Consider the following 21809-nt stretch of genomic DNA (forward strand, 5'->3'; position numbering starts at 1 on the left):
GTGGCTCTTCCCCAGGAAACCGGTCCCTGTCCATCCATCTCTTGCAACGTTGTTACATCAACCCTATATTGGGACAGGGTATCGGCTAGCTGCTTGGCAGCTCCATCTCTGTACAGGGAACGCACGTTCCATGGGAAAATGTGCGCATCGTTATTACGTTGTGGTCACCGGGTTCGTCGTTGTATAATCCATCCAGTCCGAGGCTCCTGTTGCGGCTTCATAACAAGTTGTTTTCCGTGTAGGGTTGTCAGCCTTTCCCAGGAGGACTGGTTGGTACAATTTCTCCCGTTTTTAGGCGCGGGAGACTCGCCTTCATCCTTCTTCGTCTGCAGCTTTTCGTTAAGAAAGAGCTCCTAGCAGTCACCACATGGAGGTGGTGGTAGGGTTTGGTAGTGGAGATATTGGTGTTGGTTCAACAGGCGTTTCGCCATGGCCTACTACCGCCGTCCTCTCTTTTTGCTCCTATTATTCTCCTCAGGACCTCCTCTCGAAGATATAGACCACCACAGCTCTTATTTTCGTTCTGCATATTCGGAGCCTTGCTTTCCTGCGTATGCAGATTGCTTTCAAAATCGGTAGGACCGAGTAAAAGACTCTAGTTGCGAGCTGTATTCGTCATTTTCTTTCGTCAAGTTCATTTCAATATTTCGTCAACCTGTAGTGACAAAAATGAGATTGAGCGTTGGTCGAAAGACCAGCCAGAAACAACCAAGAGGGGAGAGCTATCCCAAAAACCTAAAAAGATAGCGAAATTGATCGTGAAGTTCCAGCTGCAAAATGGTAAAATTCCATCGAATTGTTCCGTCGACACTTGCTATACCAACTCAGCTCGAGAACGTCGGATGGTCCTTTGAATACTTCGATCACTCACGTGTCATTATATAACAATTCACGTGTCCTTTACCGATGTGTGGGTTTGCACCGGATCCTGAAAATTCAATTAATACTGAAGTTTGCTTGCACCTAAGGAATAATCAATACACGAGCTAAATTGGAACGTTTTAGCAAACCAACTTCCCTTGCTTTTCTATCGAGGTTTATAAACATCTCCTTTGCTGACGTGAAAGGTCGCGTCATGATATTCACACTGTCCGCATATCCAATGATTTGGCGGCACATATAGAGCAAGGTGCCGTATCCACAGGCAACTTTGGTATAACCTGCTCCAGTGCCATCCAGTCCATCCCATTGTTTTAAACTGACGTTTGTCTCAAATGGATCAGTCTGTATTCAATCTGATCTGCGCTGGTATTTGGGACATTCTCCTTCTGGTAAGACTTACCAGTTTTTCTGGATTTTACATGTCAAGCATTGCTTTGTGCAGTACATTTCGATCAATACTGTCATATGCCTGCTTCTAGCCCACGAATAATCTACGGGCATCGATGTTGAATTGCCAGCATTTTTCTAGAATCTGTGTAGCCGTAAATAGGTGATCAATGGTCGATATTTCAAATCTCCACAGTATTAACCAATCATCTTATCGGCACACAACTGTCTCTAGAATTGTTGTGAAGATTTTCTAGGACGTACAAAGTAATGAGATTGTGGCGCGGCAGGATTCGCGGCATTCGAAATTTATTTTGACACTCAGTTTAGACCTCCCCACAAGAGTGGAGAGCAGAGTGCCATGAGTGGACGGCAGAATGTCATATAAAAAAAGATAAATAATTGCTAGACTTCTACCTACTATTGATGAACTACCCCAAAAAAGCAATCGACATCCGCACTCCGCTTTCTATTTGAATTTTAAAAGGTTTTTATGAAATGTATTGATTTATGAATAGAATTTTGTTTTTTAAAATAAAATTACGTTTAACTAAAATATAATTTATTAAATACAAAAAGATACCCTTGTAATTGAATTGGGCATACCACATTTTTTCCAGCCCTTGTGGGATCCGTTCGTGGTTCCAGATGAAGAGTACCAAATTATAAATAGTTTGAATGGTCTATGGACCGCCTGATTTAATGCGCTCAGCGGAGATGTCATCTATTCTCGGCGCCTTGCTCATTTTTGACATTTAGTCGCCGTCTCTATTTCATCCGATACTGGCGGTTCAATGTTCCCATTCTGGTAATTGAATTGTAAGTGAGGGGTTGAGGAGTTTCTTGAAATAAGACCCCCACCTCTCACGTGATTCGCTTTTGTCCCCAATGATTGCTTTTTACAAACAGTGGTTTTGGATTGATATCCTCCTGGCGATATTAAATCAGTTTTTTAGCTCTCCCACCTCAAATTTTCTAAGTGGGTTGCTTTTTATTCCGCGGATCTCTGAAATTCGGCACCTGTAGGCAGATACAGTAGGAGATACATTTTGTTCAATCTTTTGGTGATGCCAAAGTGGTCTACCTGGTTGAAGTTAATGTCATCTGGCAACGCCCATGTCCTTTTTTGAACACACTCGTGTGAAAGCATGCCGATTTTATAACTAGATTTCTATTACTTGCAATGAGGTGTTGGTTGTTGTCATCTGGTACATCGTAGTGGCTTTGCCATCCGGTCATTCCTCGATTTATCCCGCCATTTCCAACTTTGACGTTAAAAGTGTCGCCAATACCTTGACGTCGTTCGGAGGCAATGAGTCGTATCGTCTTTCCAAGCTATCATAATCATCCTTGACTTCGTCTTCTGGTCTTTAAACTGTTAATAAACCATATATTAAAAACTATCCTTTAATGCATGGGTCTGACGTCGATAATATTTGCATTTGTTTACTGTCCTTATCCACGATGAAAGCGATTGCAAATTCGCGTTTCCCTGATAAATCGGAGAATCTACCTGAATTATGCTACACAGGATGGACATTCCGACGAAACTAGTAGCTATTATCAGCGCTGCATTTGATTGCACCAAATGTCACGTTGGTCTCAGAGGAGTTTGAGGTCCAAAGCGATACAAATGAACCTCAACTTCTCGCAAACTATTCGAGAGTCGAATGTGGACATGGCGGTAATATGAACCCTGCCGAAATTACGTTAATGCTACATAGGTAAAAGACTCATCGGAAAACGTGGCGATATGGGCATGCGGACGCAAGCCATCCAAGAAACAATGGCATTGTCAAGAACCGGCTTTATAAGGGCAAAAGTCAACAGCGTCCATATCTACAGTTGTTATATTCCTCCTAGTGTAACATTAGCACAATACATATAAGGAGATGCTAGGCAGCTTCGTCTTGGACATGTGGGCCTTAGACTGGGGAAGTCGAGTGACGAGCACCAGGGGCCAAATCTTGCTTGAAACCTTCACGGAACTGGACATCGTACTAGCCAACGTTGGATGCGTGTCCACCTTCCGAGGCAGAGGGCTGGGCTTAACCATCGATCTGACTTACCTCACTCCCTCGTTGGCGAGAGGGATAGTCTGGCGAGTGCGTGAACACTACACCTACAGTGAGCACTATACAATCTTTCTCGACACCAAAAACGAAGGAGGCGACAGAAGAAGGAGCAACAGAAACGGAAAAACAGGATAGCTTGGTGGTACACTGGAGTTTTCGAGGAAGAGAAATTCCTGACGCCGAGACATTCCTGAGGTTACGATCTGAAGAGAATTACGCTAGAAAGAGTGAGCCAGTTATGTCAACGATTAACTGAGGCATACGACTCTACAATGCTGCGCAGCAAGTTCCAACACATTAGGAAACCAAACTACAGGTGGAACTAAGAAATTTCGCTATTGAGAGCATCGTGTCTGTGAGCGAGGAGGCTCTGCCAAAGGCCAGAGGGAAGCCAGAACATCGGCAGTTGGAGAAAGAATATCTCGATCTTCGTTGTGTTGATGTTGGAGAGGGTGGTATACAACAGACTGCTTCCGTTCGTCGTGCTAGCGGGTGGTCTAGCGGAGAGGCAGTATGGGTTCCGCAGAGCCCGGTCCAGGGTCTATGCCATTGCAATGGTCATGGACCTGGCCCAGGAGGCATCGGCCGCTGGTAAATGCTGCGCGGTAGTGACGCTGGTTGTCAGGAATGCCTCTAACTCGGCCAATTGGAGTTGGATTAAAGACGCATTAGATAAACTGGGTGTCCCTGGTTCCTTAGCTCGGGTAATTGAAAGTTAGCTTTCAGAGAGACTTCTTTGGTACGAAACGGACTGTACTGGGGCCCCTGCAGTGGTACATAATATATGACGCTAAAGGAGGGTAATGTGATCGATGTCAAATTGAGCTTCAAGAAGCACCTGGCTAACTCAAGGCTAACTCATCTCTAGTAAGAATGATACCTAATACTGGAAAACCAAAACCAGATGTAGTGAAATCCATCGTGCTATACGCGGGTTCTGTCTGGGCGTACGTACTAAATAACACAGTGAACCAGGGAAGTGTAAGTCAATCGCGCTGTCGCACAGACCGGTATCAGATGGGACAGTATAAATCATCACGTTTTGTTTTGAGGTCAGTAGCAAATCAGAGCGTGATAAACGCAACAGTAACTGCCATACAGAAAAAACTGCACGAACTGAATCGAGCCCGGAAAGTACGACGAACACATGATTTAGTTTGCTGGTGTAAACCTCTTGAAGTAATACTTCACAGTCATCCTCCGGGGATATGCGCGGAGAAGTCGGAGTGCTTTTAGTGGATCTGAATCCCACACACTGCCGCAAACCTAGCGCAGCAGCGCCTTTCTAATTTTTCCACCTCCACCCATAAAAAAAAGTTCGATACGCCAGACAATGGATAAACGAACAGACCGAGGCTATCGGGAGGGCGAGGAAAGGGTTATTTTGTTTTAATTCGAATGGCAAAGATCAGTAATTTCCAGAAAATTCTATTCCACCTGAGAATAAGGTTAGAGCACTAAGGTCTTCATATCAAAAAATAAGGAACCTTTATAGAGGTTCACCAGAGACACCAGAGAACAAGATACTAAACACATCCACGAAGAAAACTCTTCATGTGAAGAAATGCATTACGTTGCTTAGTAGAGAACCCTCTTCTTCGGTGGGAGGGGAGTAGTACATAGAACTAATCAGTTATAAAAGAACATACATACAAAAAAGCTCCCAAAAATGTATAGCCAGGACACAACGAATGGATCTAAAGAATTTTGGCTATTGTAGCAACATCCGCAGTCATTAGGGAGAAACTACATGAAATTTGGTGATATGAGTAGTGACAAATCATTGGGTCAAATATGACCCTTAAGTCGGATATCCAATATAAGTCATATACTATATTTTTGCAATTTTGTTTGCCCTTTTGCTTCTTTCCTATTGACTTGGATAGAGGACAACAATGAAGAGAAAGCGATATTTCCCATGTTTGAAAATATTTAGCGGAATTGATTAAAATTCGAGCTAATTGTTCACAAGACGTGAAAAGTACCAGAGGTACTTCTGGAGGTTCAAATGAACAGTTCACCTAGCTATCCCAACGATGGGCGATATCATTGACCGTCCGTCTCTCGATCTCATTCACTTGGGTTCGAAGCCAGGTTCTTTATGAATACCTGTATTCATCTTGTGTTGAGTTTGGAGTTTGATGATAATAAAATTGCAGCACAATCTCAGACAATGAAAATGGAAATTAGTGAACGAGAGACATATATTATGTCCCGCATTAACCAGGAGAATATTTTGAGTTGAGGGGTGGTGACATTGAGTAAGAAGTTAACGAGCGGGAAAGTAGTTGCGAACTTGCTTGTGAGCATTGCACATAAGCTTAGAGGACAGGGATAGAAGGCATAATTAATGAACGAGAGAAACGTTAGCTAAACCTGAATCCATCACGCAATGTAATAGTTTGCGGTAGTGCAAGGGAGAACTGGAAGATATGAGTTGAGTGGATGAAAAACCACCCGAGGAGCAGGGTCACTGAAAGGATTTTCACCTCCAAAATACACTTTTCATAAGATTTTTTTACACAAACAACAGCACCGCAAACTCGGTTGACTAAGGGGCAAGAGTTGGATTTTGTTCAGAGTTTTTGATACAACCTTAATCTCTTTTTCCTCTCTTCTATGAATGCTTTTAAATCCTTCTTCTTCACGGACCCCTCGTTTGAGGCATACCACACAAGCATTCAAAAACATGAAACCGTTAGTCCTTGTTTTTAAATGCTTAGGTGTTATGCCCCAAACGAGGGGTCCGTGGCCTGAAAATCGTGGGAGTAAGTTGCTCTCTATTTGGTCCGGCCCAACATCATATGGATGTGGACTTAAGATCCCCCATATCCCAAACAATAATCTAGCTCTAGCCTAGCTTAACCGCAAACTGTCGTGTTTTTGCGATTATATAAAGGAGCATTTTCCACCTGTTGCCACTTTCGGTCACGCTGCTCCTAGGGCAGAGGTGAGGCAGCGTCTGATGAGTTGCCTCTCCCCTTGATGAAATCGTCAGTCCATGTTTTTTAACAAATCCTAAATTTCTGTGCTAAAGATTCATGTTATAAATATATTTCCTTCTTCCACTGTATAACAACTCTTACATTCAAATATTCATTTTCATCTAATGCATTTCAGGGAATACTCGGTAGCGGCTTTGCCTTAAAGGTACAACAGCAACAACGACAAAAACATATGATAAGACGTCGACAGCCCGCAGCCACCCTCATTCAGTCACTGTGGCGCTGTTATGCCGCCGACGAGCATTCAGTTTCGGTAGCGACCTGGAAAATTCATCAGGTGCCTCTTCCTAGTCCGCCACCCTCGTAAGTATAATTTTCTCTAAAATAAACATTCTCATATGTTTTTAGCATTCTGCTCGTATATGTATGTATTTTTGTGTTTATGTTCTACTTTTTTTTGTAATTTTAAATTCGCCCATTGACTTTCAAGAGCAGAAAATGTGAAAATGTGGAAATCCGAAAATCTACATCGCGAAAATACATACTGAAGAGCTCTTTAGATATATTATGTATGACTGGAGTGTTTATACGTTTTTGTTGGTATTTGTTGTGATAACGTTTGATTTGTTTTGATTATCTGCATTTCTAAGTTCTCATCAATCCAAAATCATAATGGCGATAAATTGATACAAAAACCATTTACTAATACGTACGCAATACCAAATAGTTCCAAAACTGGTTAGGCTATGAAAACCAACAAGTACACGACCTTGACCTCCCCACAATCGATCATCTTTCTCATCTTCTAAAATCAATTTATCTAAAATTTCTCCCCACATGAATTCGGACCTTGTCGCTATTCGCATCACATCGACCACATCTCGCAATTTAAACAATTCATTTCTTTTATTCATTTCAAAGATACCTCTGACAATTTTGATGACATGTTTATTGTATCTTTTTTTAGTTCTGAATACTGGGATAGATTGATTAAGAATTTAAGTGAATATAGGTAAATTTTGGGTAAAAGATACAATCACGTTCATTAATATACTACGCTCACAAATTTTTCGACTTCTTGTATGCCTTTGTATCAAGCAAATTGCGTTTTTCTATGCTCATTTTTCTCTTTCGACAGAAAAAATATAAAGTTTTGTCAAACTATGAGAAATGAACGAGATACATTTGAGTTGAAATATCTTTCTTCATAATTTCACTATCTTCTTTCCTCAGTTCCATCTTCTTTCAGTTCATCATGTTTTCTACTTGATACTGTTCAGTACTTTCATACAATCGTAAGTTTGTGTAGGACAAAATTTGAATTGGATATGGTTTGAAAAAGTTTCCTGTAACAACAATCTTTAAGTTGAGAAGATATCATGATTTTTCATAGTAGGCAACTCATTTCATCACCTTTTAAAGCACACCCTAGAAAATTAGGAATAAATCTTTAAAAAACTACATTCAGTCTCCACACATAAGCAATTAATCACGGAAAATTCAAGCCGAATGGACCATTAACTGCTTGAATAGTCCAGATTCATACATCATTCAGGAAAGGAGCGAGGACGATTTTTCTCAATAGATCCAGTTCCCTTTTGGTCACCTGGCCATTCATCTCGCAGCCTCCCATTTGGCTTGACTTATTTCAACATCGACATTTATCGTAGTCCTTACTTCCCCATTAGCTTAATTAATGGCTACCTGAATATTCATTGGCCATCATGGCCGGCCATCGATTCCATAGTAGACACAGCCCCTCACAGGCAGGACGAGTGAATGTGAAATACACCAGGAGACATTTCGCAGCCACTAAAGGGGAGGATAATGTTCGAAAGCCTGTCACATGCAAAAGGCTGGCTATCTGAACAGTGTCCCTAGATATAGTCCTGAATTAGAACTGCAGAAGTACCTACTTATCATTAATTATTCATAGTTACCTAGATAATGAGCTCCAGGACAAAAGAAAGTAGTTGCAGAATGTTCTGTCGGAATATACGCAATACTTTGGAAGCAAAAATTGTGTAACTGTTAATTTAGAAACAAGATTATTTGCTCAGGATAATTATGCCCAGAGAGCATATAATTTTTCATTTATAATCTGACTTCATATATTGTAGGAAATATTGGGAAGGATCAGATTCATATATGGAAATAGAAATCTCGGGAAAAAGGTAAAGTCTAATAATGTTACTCATTTATCCTTTTCTAACTTGCGGAATATTTTTCAAGGTCCTCTAATCTGTAAATCCAGACCGAAATGGGTCCTCTTTGTTGCCTGCTTATCTTTTTCTTAGCTTCCCCAATAGTGTTCGGCCTTGGCTATCTAAAATCATTCGATAGATGAAAAACACTTCATCATCAACGGGACAACAACCGGCATTCGGTCCAGACTTCCCTTAATAAGGAACTCCAGACAGCCCGATTTCGCCCCGAGGTCCACCAATTCGATATCTCTAAAAGCTGTCTGGCATCCTGGCTTACACGATCGCTCCATCTCAGGCAAGGTCTGCCTCGTCTTCTTTTTCTACCATAGATATTGCCCTTATAGACTGTCCGGGCTAGATCATCCTCATCCATACGGATTAAGTGACCCGCCCACCGTAACCTATTGAGCCGGATTTTACTCCCAATGAGACGGTCGTGGAATCGCTCATAGATTTCGTCGTTATGTAGGCTACAGAATCGACCACCCTCCTGTAGGGAGCCAAAAATTCTTCGGAGGATTCTTCTCTCGAATGCGGCCAAGGATTCGCAATTGTTTCTTGCTAAGGTCTCCGAGGAATACATAAGGACTGGCAAGATCATTGTCTTGTACAGTAAGAGCTTTGATCCTATGGTGAGACGTTTCGAGCGAAACAGTTTTTATAAACTGACATAGGCTCTGTTGGTAACAAACAACCGTACGCGGATTTCATCGTCATAGCTGTTATCGGTTGTGATTTTTAACTCTAGATAGGAGAAACACTTGGTTAACTTAAAAGTATCTCAATTCCATCGAATATTTTATTGAATCACTCGTTTCACAACTCGGCATCCGTGCCTTTGGGGCTTTATTCTGAAAATTCTTCCGTAAATTCCAATAGTTTTCAAGAGACTTTTGTAGAGCCCCTAGTTTCAAGCCATATAATTGGTCGACAAACTCCGAGCCCCGGGAGGACTAAAGTTACTTTTAAATATTGCCACAGCATAATGCGAAGCTTTTTTACCAACTAGTGGTAGCCTTCGATCACCAAGGGGTCGCTCGCGATACCAAGGAAGTAGTTCTAACCTCCTAGCTGGCATTATACCTACATCCTAGGTAGTAGTCTTGAGAAAGTGCCTCGTGAAGTCCGGGATTAGCTTAACGTAGGTGACACCTCTAAAAACCTGAGTAGAGGCCTTGTTCCCAAACACATATATACCCGCTCCTGACTATTTCGGCACAGTGCACTGGTACGAATTCCATGGAAAATAGAAAAACTAAATTCGAAGCGATAATAGAGAAAGAGGAAGAGCTGGGTACGTTTGGCGGACGAACTTTGCGGTATGTATACTAGGCTCTCCCAGGAAAAGTTTGCTTTGTCTTTAGGCTCAGCCACCTGTCAATATGGGAAGGTTGTTTCCACTTTATGAAGACAACTTTAGCTACTGATACTCCAATTGCTGGTTTCGGTCCCTGTATGGGAGAAAATTGAACCCTCTTTTACTAAAGTATACGAGATTTCATTTCCCTCTACTCCTAACCAGGTACCCAGAGTAGTTGTTTCCCCATATATCTAAGCGAATTAGTCTATGAGTTGCATTCATTGCCGTGTTTTGAATGAATATATCCAGGGGTTGCCAATTGAGTAACGACAGACAGTTTTTTACATTGCTGCTAGTTTACAGTTAAAATTGTCGCCTCACCTTAACCCGCCGCGAATGCATAAGCGACTATCAGCCTAATGATAGCAAACATATAATCTACATTATCACATGAGGCCTGAGTCCCTGTGTCGAGGGAAAGATTCTTTTACACAACCCACAATCTGTGAGAACTCCTTTCAACTTTACCTCTACATGTTTTTTCCAAAGAAGTCTTTTATCTAGCGTGACTCCAGATATCACACTTCTTTGGAGAGTGGAAGAGTTGTAAACCCCATCTCTGGCAGGCAAAGCTCATTCAATTTTCTCCTTTTTGAAAGTAATACCACCGTGGTTTTATTTGAATGAACTGTATGCCTGACGCATCAACTGTGAATCAAATTAGCGGCACGTTGTATATTTCTACACACCGTTCCAGGATCCCGATCAATAACAAGCACAGCCACGTCATTGGCATAAACCTGATCGTGTATTGGCAAATTTTGCAGTTCGCATGATAGTGAATCGATCAGCATACTCCATAGAAGTGGTGACAGCACAGCTCCTTAGAGATAGCCTTTTGTTGCTTCTCCTGTTAGGTAGCGATCGACACCCACTTGAGGGCACAAAAATCACCGCGTTAGCATAGCATAGATGCACTTAATGAAAGTATTATCAATTCCATGCGCTCTTACGGCAACATAAAGTTTTTGGAAAGGCGCACAGTCAAACGCCCCTTCAATGTCCACGAACACTCGCATCACGTACTCACCTTTCAGAGTTGCACCCTATATATTTAATACCAAAGAATGAAAAGCAGACTCACAGGACTTCCCACGTTGGTAAGCTTGTTGATTTTCATTTAGTGAGTGTGCCTTCCCATGAATGTGATGCTCAACCAATCTCTCCAGACCTACCAGGAAGAATTTCAGGCAAAGGGAGGAACAAAACAAGACATGCCATTGCAAAATATTTCTTAACAGTCGCTCTAAGTGCTCTGTACCCTCCTTTAGCATTGCTGGAAAGATGCTATCCATGCCAGGCGGTTTGAAGAATTCAAAGGACTGTATGGCTTTTCATTGGTAACAACCACTTTCGCGATGCTCACCTTGCAAAATTTACGTGTCGCAATGGTTGCACTAAGCACCAATCCTCCGCATTCCATGCATCTCACCGGTGTACTTCCAAGAGCGCACAGTATGCTCGAAAGGAGTCATTGTTCTTCGTACCGAAAATGGAGATGATGCTCTACATATGATATGGTTGAATGCCAATCTATCGTCGAAAAAGTGGAGCATCATGCGGTCCGGATGGATCAAGTGGTTAGAGCGCTGGGCTGCTGTAGCGGAAGGTCGTGGTTAAAATCTCACTGGTAGCAGAGGGATTTGTAATCGTTCCCTGGATGTCGAATATCAGTACTTGAGTCAAATCAAGGTAATAATCTCGGCCGAGCGGAATGCCGACCACATTGCCTCTTACAGTGTACTGTAGTGTACCGTTACGGTCTTGAATGAGGTGCTCTAACACGCTTCAAGGCCCTTATCCAATATGGATTGTTGCGCCAACGATTATTATTATCATGTGGTAACTGTCCACTTGGACCTGCAGATTCTTTTGCCCCAGTTGGAATACCAAACTGAAACGTGGAGGTTTGTAGATTAGTCCTTCCTGACATTTATGAACTTTACCCTCTAGTGTCAGAAGTCCATGCCCGTATCTACGATAATGAACGCGACCGCCAGAACTCAAAGCTAGGATTACCTGCTGGAGCCACTGTAAGGCAGCCTCATCAACGCACTCCAAATGGAAGAGCGCGAAAGGCTTGATTGATACATCTTGGCTTCATTCCAGGCCCCAGCATTTTATTCCAATGGAATTCTCGGGGGATGCTAAATTATCCTTCTAATGTTTTGCCATCTTTGGAGGAAACTCCTATGCCAGCGATCAGAAATAAGGCTGCATATTACGGATAAGTTCTCTTCTTTCCCCCTTTCGTGTCCGTATTCATATGGGTTCAGACTAACTTCGTTGAGATCTCCCTCACTGATTTGATCATCTCCCGGCATACCAACCCTAATTCCCTCTGGACGCGCGAATGTAGGCCCTGGTACGAAGCACAATAAAGCCACACCACAGATGTGTTGGTCCAACGCTTCTTCGGCATTACCGCTGGCAGAGGAGTATGGTAGGTGCAGTGTAGGTCTCACCGGGGTTGCCAGTTTGTTTCCAACTTCCGTCGAAGATTCTCCTTCCTTACATCCGATTTCTCTGGACATTACCGCACCGATTGGTGTAGCCACGTCCATGTCCTCATTCTTCAGGTACTTCATCTTCTTCCACTGCCGCCGACTCTATCTATCTATCGTTTTTAGGAAACCTCTCCTGAACATCGGTATCGGTAATCTCCATTGATGCGTAGTGCCGCACACTTATGATGATCCTGTCGGAAGTTGTTGACTAGCACATGACAGCACAGCTTACTGTAACCATCAGCTGCGGCCCGATACCGGATTCACATCTACTGCCACTAGGTTTCCTCGTGTAAGAATTGAATTGATAATATTACGATATGTATGTTATATCGCTAGTCAATATAATGAAAGTGCATCCCGGTCTTGAATGTCCGTCTTAAGTAACCTCTTTTGTCCCTTTAGCGGCCGGGTGTCAGTTAGTTTTCATTTTCTTCCTTATTGAAAACGTTCTGTTCCCTTGCCATTGGTATATTATTCTCAATTCCCCTTTAATTAATTTCTCCTTCAACTCCAATTGAAGATTGGCCAAAATGGTTGGTTTCAACTTTTCGCTTTTCCGAGTTTGGCTATAATGTGAGCGGATCTTTCTTCCCGACTTCATTGGTTTGATGAATTCTCCAACATCCAACATTGCTGGTAGACTTGCTTTGAATTTCGGCGAATCTTTTGGAAATGTTAGATGAGAAATTACTTTAATTGATACCTGTTCGAGGTACCCTTGCCAACCTTGTGTCTTGACTGTTGCCTATCCCAGGCCTTCTCTTTTTATCTTTTGGCTAATAGAAACGAGCGTCCAAGCATTTGTACCGATCTGGCAATTAACCATGTTTTTTCGTTGACGAGCTTGTTATGGAGACATTTCTTCTCACTTGAGGCAATCGTAACCATGAAGAAGCGTTTTTCGTGGTTGAGCCGAATATTTTATAGGTCACGCAACGACCTCAAATCTTACCATTGCATCTTATTTTCCATCACATATTATCTCGGTTTCCAGGGGTTGAATTAAAGTTGAGCTCAAGTGGAAAGTTGGGAAGCGACTAACGTTTGGCTCATTCAAGTTTCAGGAGAATGATTTTTCTAGAAACTTTCAAGATGTTTATCAGAAAACCAATGTTTTTTCGTCTCCGATCGGTCACCCGGTTGTTTTTGGAAGATAAAACTTACCTAGCCCTTTCCTTAAGACTTCGAAGGAACTTCAAGTGGTTGAATGTAAGGTGCATTAGTGTTAGATTTTCTCTACCTATGGTTCAGGGGCTCCGCACGCCTGTACTAACCTCCATTGGTAAATTTTATACATTCATACATTTAACTTCAGAATGTAAAAGTAAATCAGAGACTGAACGTAGGTTTAACACTAAATTTCAAACGCATTATTTCACTTGTTTCATTTTATCTACTTTCTTGCCCTTTTCGACATTGCCTCTATTTGGAGAGCAGTTTTACTAGCATTTATAAGACAGTTCTGATAATGTACACTACACTACTATCTCCAGAACCACTCAAGCCAATTTCAGTGAAAACAATCACCCATTTTCACATATTACAGTTAAAGATCTACAGAAAGAAAACCGGGTAAATTTCCACTCAAACAAAAATGCCACACGCGAAAATATATATGAGTATTCTTGTCCATACATAAACGAATATTGGTGATCATTGGAAGTAACTAAGGTAAGCTGAGTCAAGTTGGCTTAAAATTGGCTGCAGCCTCCCTAAGAAGAAAAAGCAATCCAATGTTGGCCTGCCTTAGTCAGGAGCTCCAGGCCGATTTCGCCACCAGATCCAACAATTCGGTATCACTTCGCCATCGCTTCATCTGAACCAACGTCTGCGCCGATTGTTTTCCTACCGTAGACATCCATAAAAATTAAGCGACCCGCCCATCGCTAACTTCTCAGTCACAAATAAACGGTCGTAAGGATTGCTCATATAATATAATTCGTCCATCCTCTTATACGGGGCCAAAAATTCTTCGGAGGCTTCCCCACGCGCAAGCGGCTACGAGTTCTTAATTTTTTTCGCAAAGATCAAAATCTCCAAGGAGTACGTGAGGAGCTGCAGGACCATTGTCTTGTACAAAGCTTTGACACTATGGCTGTTTGTTGGCTTTTCTAAATCAAAATAGGCACTGTTGGATGCCAATAACCATGCCGTTCATGTACTCTACCCTGATTGGAAGGTTTACAACAAAATTCCTCATCAAGCTCCGCTTACGTGTGCCATAGTCAATTGGGAACGCTCAGACACCCAGACTCACATAGTTGAACAGCACTGCACACCCCAGTGTATTTAATGTGGAGGTCCTGGTGTGGAGCTACGCGAGTACTTTGAAAGAATCTGCTAGGCACAATTCCAGAGCCCTAGCAGCACCTGTACACACGGTTCTTGGAATTCTATTAAACTTCGTTCTGTTGTACCTCTTGTTCAGCGCTTAGCCCAACACAATAGAACGATACGTTAGGATGAGGCGAATTAGGGTTGTGTACAGCCAGAGAACTATCCTCGGCCGAAGACCCAATTTCCTTACAATGGTTGGACCATTAACTTAGGATCCAAGTTCACAGCATGTTTTACATTAGATGAAAGAGCCCATCTTTGTTCATTTAACTGCGGATATTGGAGTTCTGCTACCCTCGTCTTGGTGGTTAATAGCACTTGCTCTATTTTGGTTAAATTTAAGCCATCTTGCACACCAATGCCGCACCTTTCCTAACATATCCTCATAACAGACAGAAGCACCCCTGACACCAATATCACCAAGTCGTCGGCATACGCGACCACCTTCACCCTGCTTCTGCCCAATACGCGTAGAATTTCGTTCATCACTATCAACCAAATCAACGAAAAGACGGTGCCACCCTGGGGCGCAATCTACTCACAGATCTGGTCAAGTGGCTACCTACCAGTTTAGACTGGATTATCTTAATTCTTAGATGGATACTATCTAATACATAAGATTATATCCAGGGAGGCAGGTAGGGTTTATTCCTTCTAGTGTGCCGTGCTAATTACCTCGTGTAGTGCCTTTGAGGTGAGAGGGGTGAGATGGCAGTATCTTCTTGCTGTGTTTAACGGGATAAGAGACTTTGAAGGCCGTTTTCAAATGCCTTTTCCAGAGCCCCATACTTTAACTCTAGATCCTCTGTCGTACTAAAATTACCAATTTGCCCACCAAGGAGTTTCCTCTTGATAACTTAATCAAACTTCCCCTAGTCGATCTTTCTAAGGTATCTGCAAGGGTTGCAAATTTTTACAGCCAAATTTAGACTGAAGAGCATCCAACTATGATTTCAAAAGAATCTCTGGTCAGGTATCAGTGGCCGCTGCAAGGAGCCCAATTAGTGCTGTAATGAGCCGTTCTGATGCCAAAAACTGGAGTAATATTAAGGACCTCCTCCCAATCGTCACAGGACTCGGCTCTTTCATTGATTGTCGAGTTACCCGAGAGCATATGCCTTGGATTCGCGTTAGAGCCGTCAAATGTAGCAGTTCTTCTTTCAGAGTTAATCAATAGTCAAGCATGTAAACTGCGGTAATATACACGTTCTCCGCTCGCAGCTGCTACAGTTATACCACGTTTACATTGCTAGAACTCAGATTCGGACACAGAAAAGCATGCAGGGTCTTCCTAGTGAGGATACATGCTCTATCCCAATTGAGCTGTGGAATAAATTGTAATATTTATGACTTGCGGTTTCGTCCAGGGCAGGGGTAGCCCATCAGACGCTGCCTCACCTCTGCACTGGCAGCAGCGTGACCGAAATGGTTACAAGGTAGTATTTGCTCCCTTGTATCAATTCAAAAACACGCCATGTGTATGAATTATAACGACCACAAAACGACCTTGTAAAATTTTAGGCCTAAGCCGGCCGAGGTTAAACTAAAATTTTGTTTAAGAATCGGCCATCGAACATTTCTTATATATGTTCAAGGGCCATCTCCGACATTCTGGCCTCAACACTGGAACACACCTCCGCCTCTCAACACTCGAACACACCACCATCACCACGTTGCTCAAGGGTCTCGCAGTTCGTGCTCCATCTGACGGCTGGTGCTATTTCCCTAATTACAAGTTTAACTTCGCGTCCGAGCCGTTGTTTTGCTGCTAGATCGCATCTTGCGCTTGAAGGCGGTACGATTCGCCTTCTGCTAGTTTGGCAGAGGAGGACACTGGGAAAACCAAACTCCTCTTTTTTGAGTTAAACCCAAGTTTACAAAAAAAGCAAAAATTTGACTGACGGTTTCGTCCAGGGCAGAGACAACTCATCAGACGCTGCGCAGGATCTACAAAAGAGGGAGTAAGTTGCTCCCCAAGTGGTTCGTTCCGTCACTAAGTGGTTGCGGACTCAGGACTCCCAGCATCCTCAGCAAAAAATATGTATAAAGGTTTCGATATACTCCGATCAGAATATGCAAGCAGTGTTCGTAAATATCTCTAGCTTCCTTAGTCCTTAGTTTAGTTAGCAATCACCAGTGGGAGTTCTCACTATGATTCGGATATTCTTCCTGGTGAGATTTAAAGAGTCTTTTGTGTGCTTGGGTTTATTCTCCCAATAAGCACTCTGGACTGCTCGACTCCTGGTAGGCTCGCCCAATATATAGTTCTCTCCGCCGTTCCTTTTCTTTTTTTAATGTGATAGTCATGAACCCGTCTTCGATTTCACATAAGGGTTCTGGCTCGTGTAAAGGCATCCCTGCTCCCTTCCTGGGCACTTCGTTTGCTGCCTCATTGTCCTCCATTACAACATGGCCCGGAACCCAGGATATCCAGACCTTGTTGAACGAGTCGAGCGTATTCAGTCTCTCAAAGCATTCCCATACCAGTTAGACTTCACCTAGTTAGGCTTAAGTGCCTTAATCGCCGCTTAGCTGTCGGTCAGAATAGAAATGTTCTGCCGCCTGTTGTTCCTTTGGAGATTAATGGAAGCAGAACTGTCTCTTGCTTATATTTCCACCTGGAATATACTAGTGTGCTTACCCATTGGCTCCAAATACACGTCCTTGGTCCAATGACCTCAACACTCTCTCCCTCTGCTTTGAGGAATCCGTCATTGTACCAAATAATCATTTGCCAGCTCCTGATCGAAGTAAAACCTGTTGTCCCTTAGTATCAATAATTCGGCGCACCACCTAGCTCCCCGTCTTGCTTATATTTGTATTTGTCTGCATCTGTATGTGCCGATGGAGAAGAGTTAATCCCAGAAGGGATGCCGTTGGTCATGTCCTGATTGTCCCACTGATACACACGCAAGCCAGTTTTTAGAATTTGTGTAACTCCCTGGCTTGTGTGCTTAGTTAAGATCTTTTTGCCCAGATTACCGCCTCATAGGTGGCCTTACTATTGCAGTTTATATCCAAAATCATATCTTCGGGGTTCAACCCCATTTTTTTTTCTGCTATGGATCTGGTCTAACCTAATTCCATTTCACCTTCACGCCATGTAAACCTTTGACTCTCAGGTATCAAGCTTACGCTTCCAAGTGAATAGTAGACTATTGTGGCTATGACTGGATTGATACGCGGTAGCGCTTACCTCCTCCAGTCACAAGTAACCGTTAATTCTCACATTTATCCCTACAAACTAAAACCAGTATTTATTAGCTCGTCCAGGAGTTCGTTCACTAATCCACATAAGCGGCGATAGTATCCCGCCCTGTGGATAACCTTGAGTAGTATTCATCGCTATAGAATTTGTATTTGTCAGTACTTCTATTTGTCTACCTACTAACACTTTACCCATCCAGAAAGTCATGGTGCCTCCCATTCCCTTGAGGATCAGGGCATCACCGTATGCAATGTGTTATCAAATGCTCCTTCGATATCCAAAAACGCACACAGTGCTTATTTCCTTTGTTTCTATTGTCCCGTAATACATCCGTTAGCCGATACAGAGCAGTTACAGTTGACCGTCCTGTAAGCGTGTTGACACTGATGTAGGGAATTATGCATTAGAACCTTAGTTCTAATATAGCTGGCTACGATCTTCTCCATCATTTTGAGTACGAACCATGTTAGTCAAATTGGTCTGAAAGATTTACGGTGAAAAGTATCCTTTTTACCCACTTTCGGAGTAAAGACCACTCTTACCCGCCTCCATACCATTGGTATATATCCCAGGGCTATGCTGCCCGTACCACCCTTAAAAGAGGCTCTAAGAGGATATTTAGTGCTCTCTGGATTAGTGCTGAGAAGATACCGTCTACTGCGGGTGATTTCAGTGGTTCAAAAATTCCCATTGCCCACCTTACCCTAGCTTCTGAGCATATCTCTTCTGTTAGTTTCCAGTTCTCCTTTCTTCCTCTTTTATTCTTTGTTAGGGTGTTAGGCAGAAAGTTATTGCCTTCCGCCGTGGGACCCCTGGAAATAAATTCTGAGAAGCAAGTGTACTCTGTTCTCATTCTCGACAAATGTCCCGTCCTCCTTCTTCAGACAGTCAAAAGACAAGACAATAGTCTTGCTTTGTGTAGCCTGGTTGCTTCTCGGGTTTGTTCGATCCCTTTTCAGAATCCTCTGAAGCTGTTCCGTTTTGCTTCACTGATCACGTTGCAATACGCAGTCGGTGCATTTTTGTAACTGGAGCGGTCTCTGGTTTGTTTTGCCAGGTTGAAGAGTTTCTAACTTATTGCGAAGAATAAATGCGAGAAAGAACTGACCTCTTCGATTGATGTCGCTGTTTCCCCAGACTTCGTGATGGTCATTGGCATCGCAGCCGAGGAGAATTTGGAATGCCCTCATCTCACAATAGCTCACAAGTCTAACGAGTAGCTCCGGTGGGTTCCTGAAGTCATCTCCTGGGAAGCAGCCCAATGCCACGATTGCTTCTTGAGTAGTCCTCGAGGCTTCAAGTGAGACTTGGATAGCGAAAAGGTCCCCGATCAGGAACTCTGAAAGACATATATTTTTAATCACTTTTAAGGATGGTGGAAACTCTTGTTTTCTCGCAAGAGGAGTCCCAAATTACCTGCAAGCTTCCTCCTCTCCTTCTAGTCCTCTCCGCCTCTGCGGCTTGCGGGATTCGTTCGGGGACCTCAGTAAGTTTTCCACCTCCTCTGAGGTGTCTTTCCTCGGCTTTTGATATGGCAACTCCAACGTTTAATTGCCTCCAGGGAACGGTCATCCGCCCCGATCGTGAGGCTTCTACCCTTGCCCTCCACCTTGCTTCTGAAGACTCTCTATAATCGCGTATGAATATCCTCATTCTGAGCGATTTAGAAGCCAATAGGATCTTCCGCCTCTATTGCTGAGGATTGAGAAAGAAACACACCATATGTGCTCCTACTATATCATCCCCAGCACATGTTGACAGTTCTGGTCCTTCCCAGCCTGGCAATTTAGGAACTATAGTCCTAAACCACTGTGCAGTGGCGTCCGTCATGCAGTCCACCAGTATGTCACTTGGTTGAAAGCGTATCCCAGTAAACGCAAGCTCGCAGTCCACCCCTTGCACATCTGCCTGACGACAAGGTTTTCGATAGTTTCCTGCTCCTTACGAGTGAATATTTGCTCGGGAAAGGTTTTTGACAGTATGGCCAGTCGAATGCCTTGACCGCACTAATATAGCTAACGAAGGGTTTCATGATTCCCCCCTTTATAACGGTTTACTCCCCTCTTAAATTTAGGTTTGGACTTTTGGGCCTATCTCCGTTGTTCTTCGCTTTCTTGGCTACGATAAGAATGGCTTAAGTCTTTGCTGAGCCTTTTCAAGGGCATCTTCTGGTTTCAAACTTTCCTTCACATAACGCCGATAAGTACCATTTAGCACCTACGCACTGACGTCTCTCTCTTTCCTGACGTCTGATATATTGATTTCAAACGTGCTTTTGCTTGTCCCTGCTTTCTGAGCAGTGGTCTTTGTTGGTTGTTGTGCTCGCAGTAAGCCAACGTTGACCTTAGATCCACTACTTTACGTCCCAGCTTCTCCCTTTTTGTGTGTAATCACCTGGCTCCCACTCTATCGTGTCTCCGCCTAGTTGACCAGTTTGTGTGCGATACGGAGTCCCACTCATTTGGTTGTAATTCTTTTTATTTTCATAAGAGTACTCATTTGATTCCCACCAGTAAGGGGGTTAGGAGGTCCACCATTCCATAGTCTCCCGTAGCACGGTACGGTCGAACCTACTCACTAAGGACCAGGTATTGGTGAGCCTCCGTTCGAATACAGTCACGACCGCGAACTACTCAATGGGCACGGTTCGCATGACATCTTGGATAGATGGGGAGGGTGTTTAGATCCGTAGCGTTTTGTTAATAATAGAGTCACATCCTACAGGATATGGCTATCACGACTCACTAATGGTCTTAGTAGACGAGAAGCTTGGCCGCTGTAAAGCCACATATCACCCTAGAGGAGAGACAGCTCACTCTCAGAGAGAAATAGGTTGGCCCCAGGGAGTTATATTCCCCGTCAGTCTATCCTACAGTGCACTGCTTGAACCCTTTCCCATCGATAGATTGCTGGCACTCTTCATCAAACCATTAATTTCTTTCAAACCAAAGTGCTTGTCCGATGGTTTTCACTACAACCTTGTAAATTTGCTAACGGCTTTGGTTCGACATCCGCAAGATTTGCTCTTCTAATGTTGCAACATATTTCGATTCCATTTTTTTCATTTTGAAGCTTTTTAATATCAAACCTGATAGCTGGACCAGCTCCTCTCCGATCTTTGTGTCGAAGTCTCCGAGTACTATAGAATTCGTTTTTACTGAATCGTCCTTGTTTTCTGCTGAAATGTATACGTAGATTAGCCAAACATTGAGAAATTAGATTTTCACTCGATGCGCACCAATTTTTTTATTGACTGGTCCATGGCGTTGTGAAAGAAACTTTTGGTGACGACAAACTGTATATCGGATTCTTGTATTTCCAATGTTATTCTGCTGTTAAAAATGAATGCATCCGAGAGTCAAATTCCTGCACTGTGCAATAATTTCGATTGTTGAACCGCCAAGACATCTATCTTGTACTTTTTGACTTGTTCGATGGGTGCTCTAAGAGCGCCAGTTCTGAAGAGGAAGCAAACGTTGCAGGTTACAAACACGTAGTCCCTTCTCCGTTGCCGTAGTCGTCATTGTATTTTATATCCAATCTGAGGTTCAGTTTCAGTTTCCCAAACAATACTACACTCTGAACAGATTGTCAGCCTCCGCACAGCTCTTAATGTGGAGGGCCAATCGGGCCATCTCTGTTTTATGGCTCAAAGTACTCGCCATTCAGCCTCTCTCGTCCGCTGTTGTGTTGTGGGTACCTGCATGGAAATGAGAGTAGAATTTGGTAGTAGGGCTGTACCTGTTTTGGGGATTGTAGTGCCGAATTTTCAAACTTCCCTGAGATACATATTACACGCTAACCCCCCCTTGCGGCATTCGATGAAATGGTCTGAAATTGAAATTCCCAACGAATGGATTTGATGGACCTTCAGAAGTTGCACACACAGCAGGACCGC

General features: G+C 43.1%; 1 protein-coding gene across 7 annotated transcripts in view; it reads left to right on the forward strand.

Moving 5' to 3' along the window:
* Positions 1-21809, forward strand: part of LOC119647112 (potassium voltage-gated channel subfamily KQT member 2) — a 1176525-nt gene that overhangs the window by 1056626 nt on the left and 98090 nt on the right. For all 7 annotated transcript variants that reach the window (XM_038047893.1, XM_038047892.1, XM_038047894.1 and 4 more), the window contains 2 exons: positions 6465-6652; positions 7257-7301. In XM_038047893.1, the coding sequence (XP_037903821.1) occupies positions 6465-6652; positions 7257-7301 (233 nt within the window). The remainder of the gene's footprint in view (positions 1-6464; positions 6653-7256; positions 7302-21809) is intronic.

This window comes from Hermetia illucens, chromosome 1 (genome assembly GCF_905115235.1).
Source record: "Hermetia illucens chromosome 1, iHerIll2.2.curated.20191125, whole genome shotgun sequence".
In the NCBI taxonomy this organism is placed as follows: domain Eukaryota; kingdom Metazoa; phylum Arthropoda; class Insecta; order Diptera; family Stratiomyidae; genus Hermetia; species Hermetia illucens.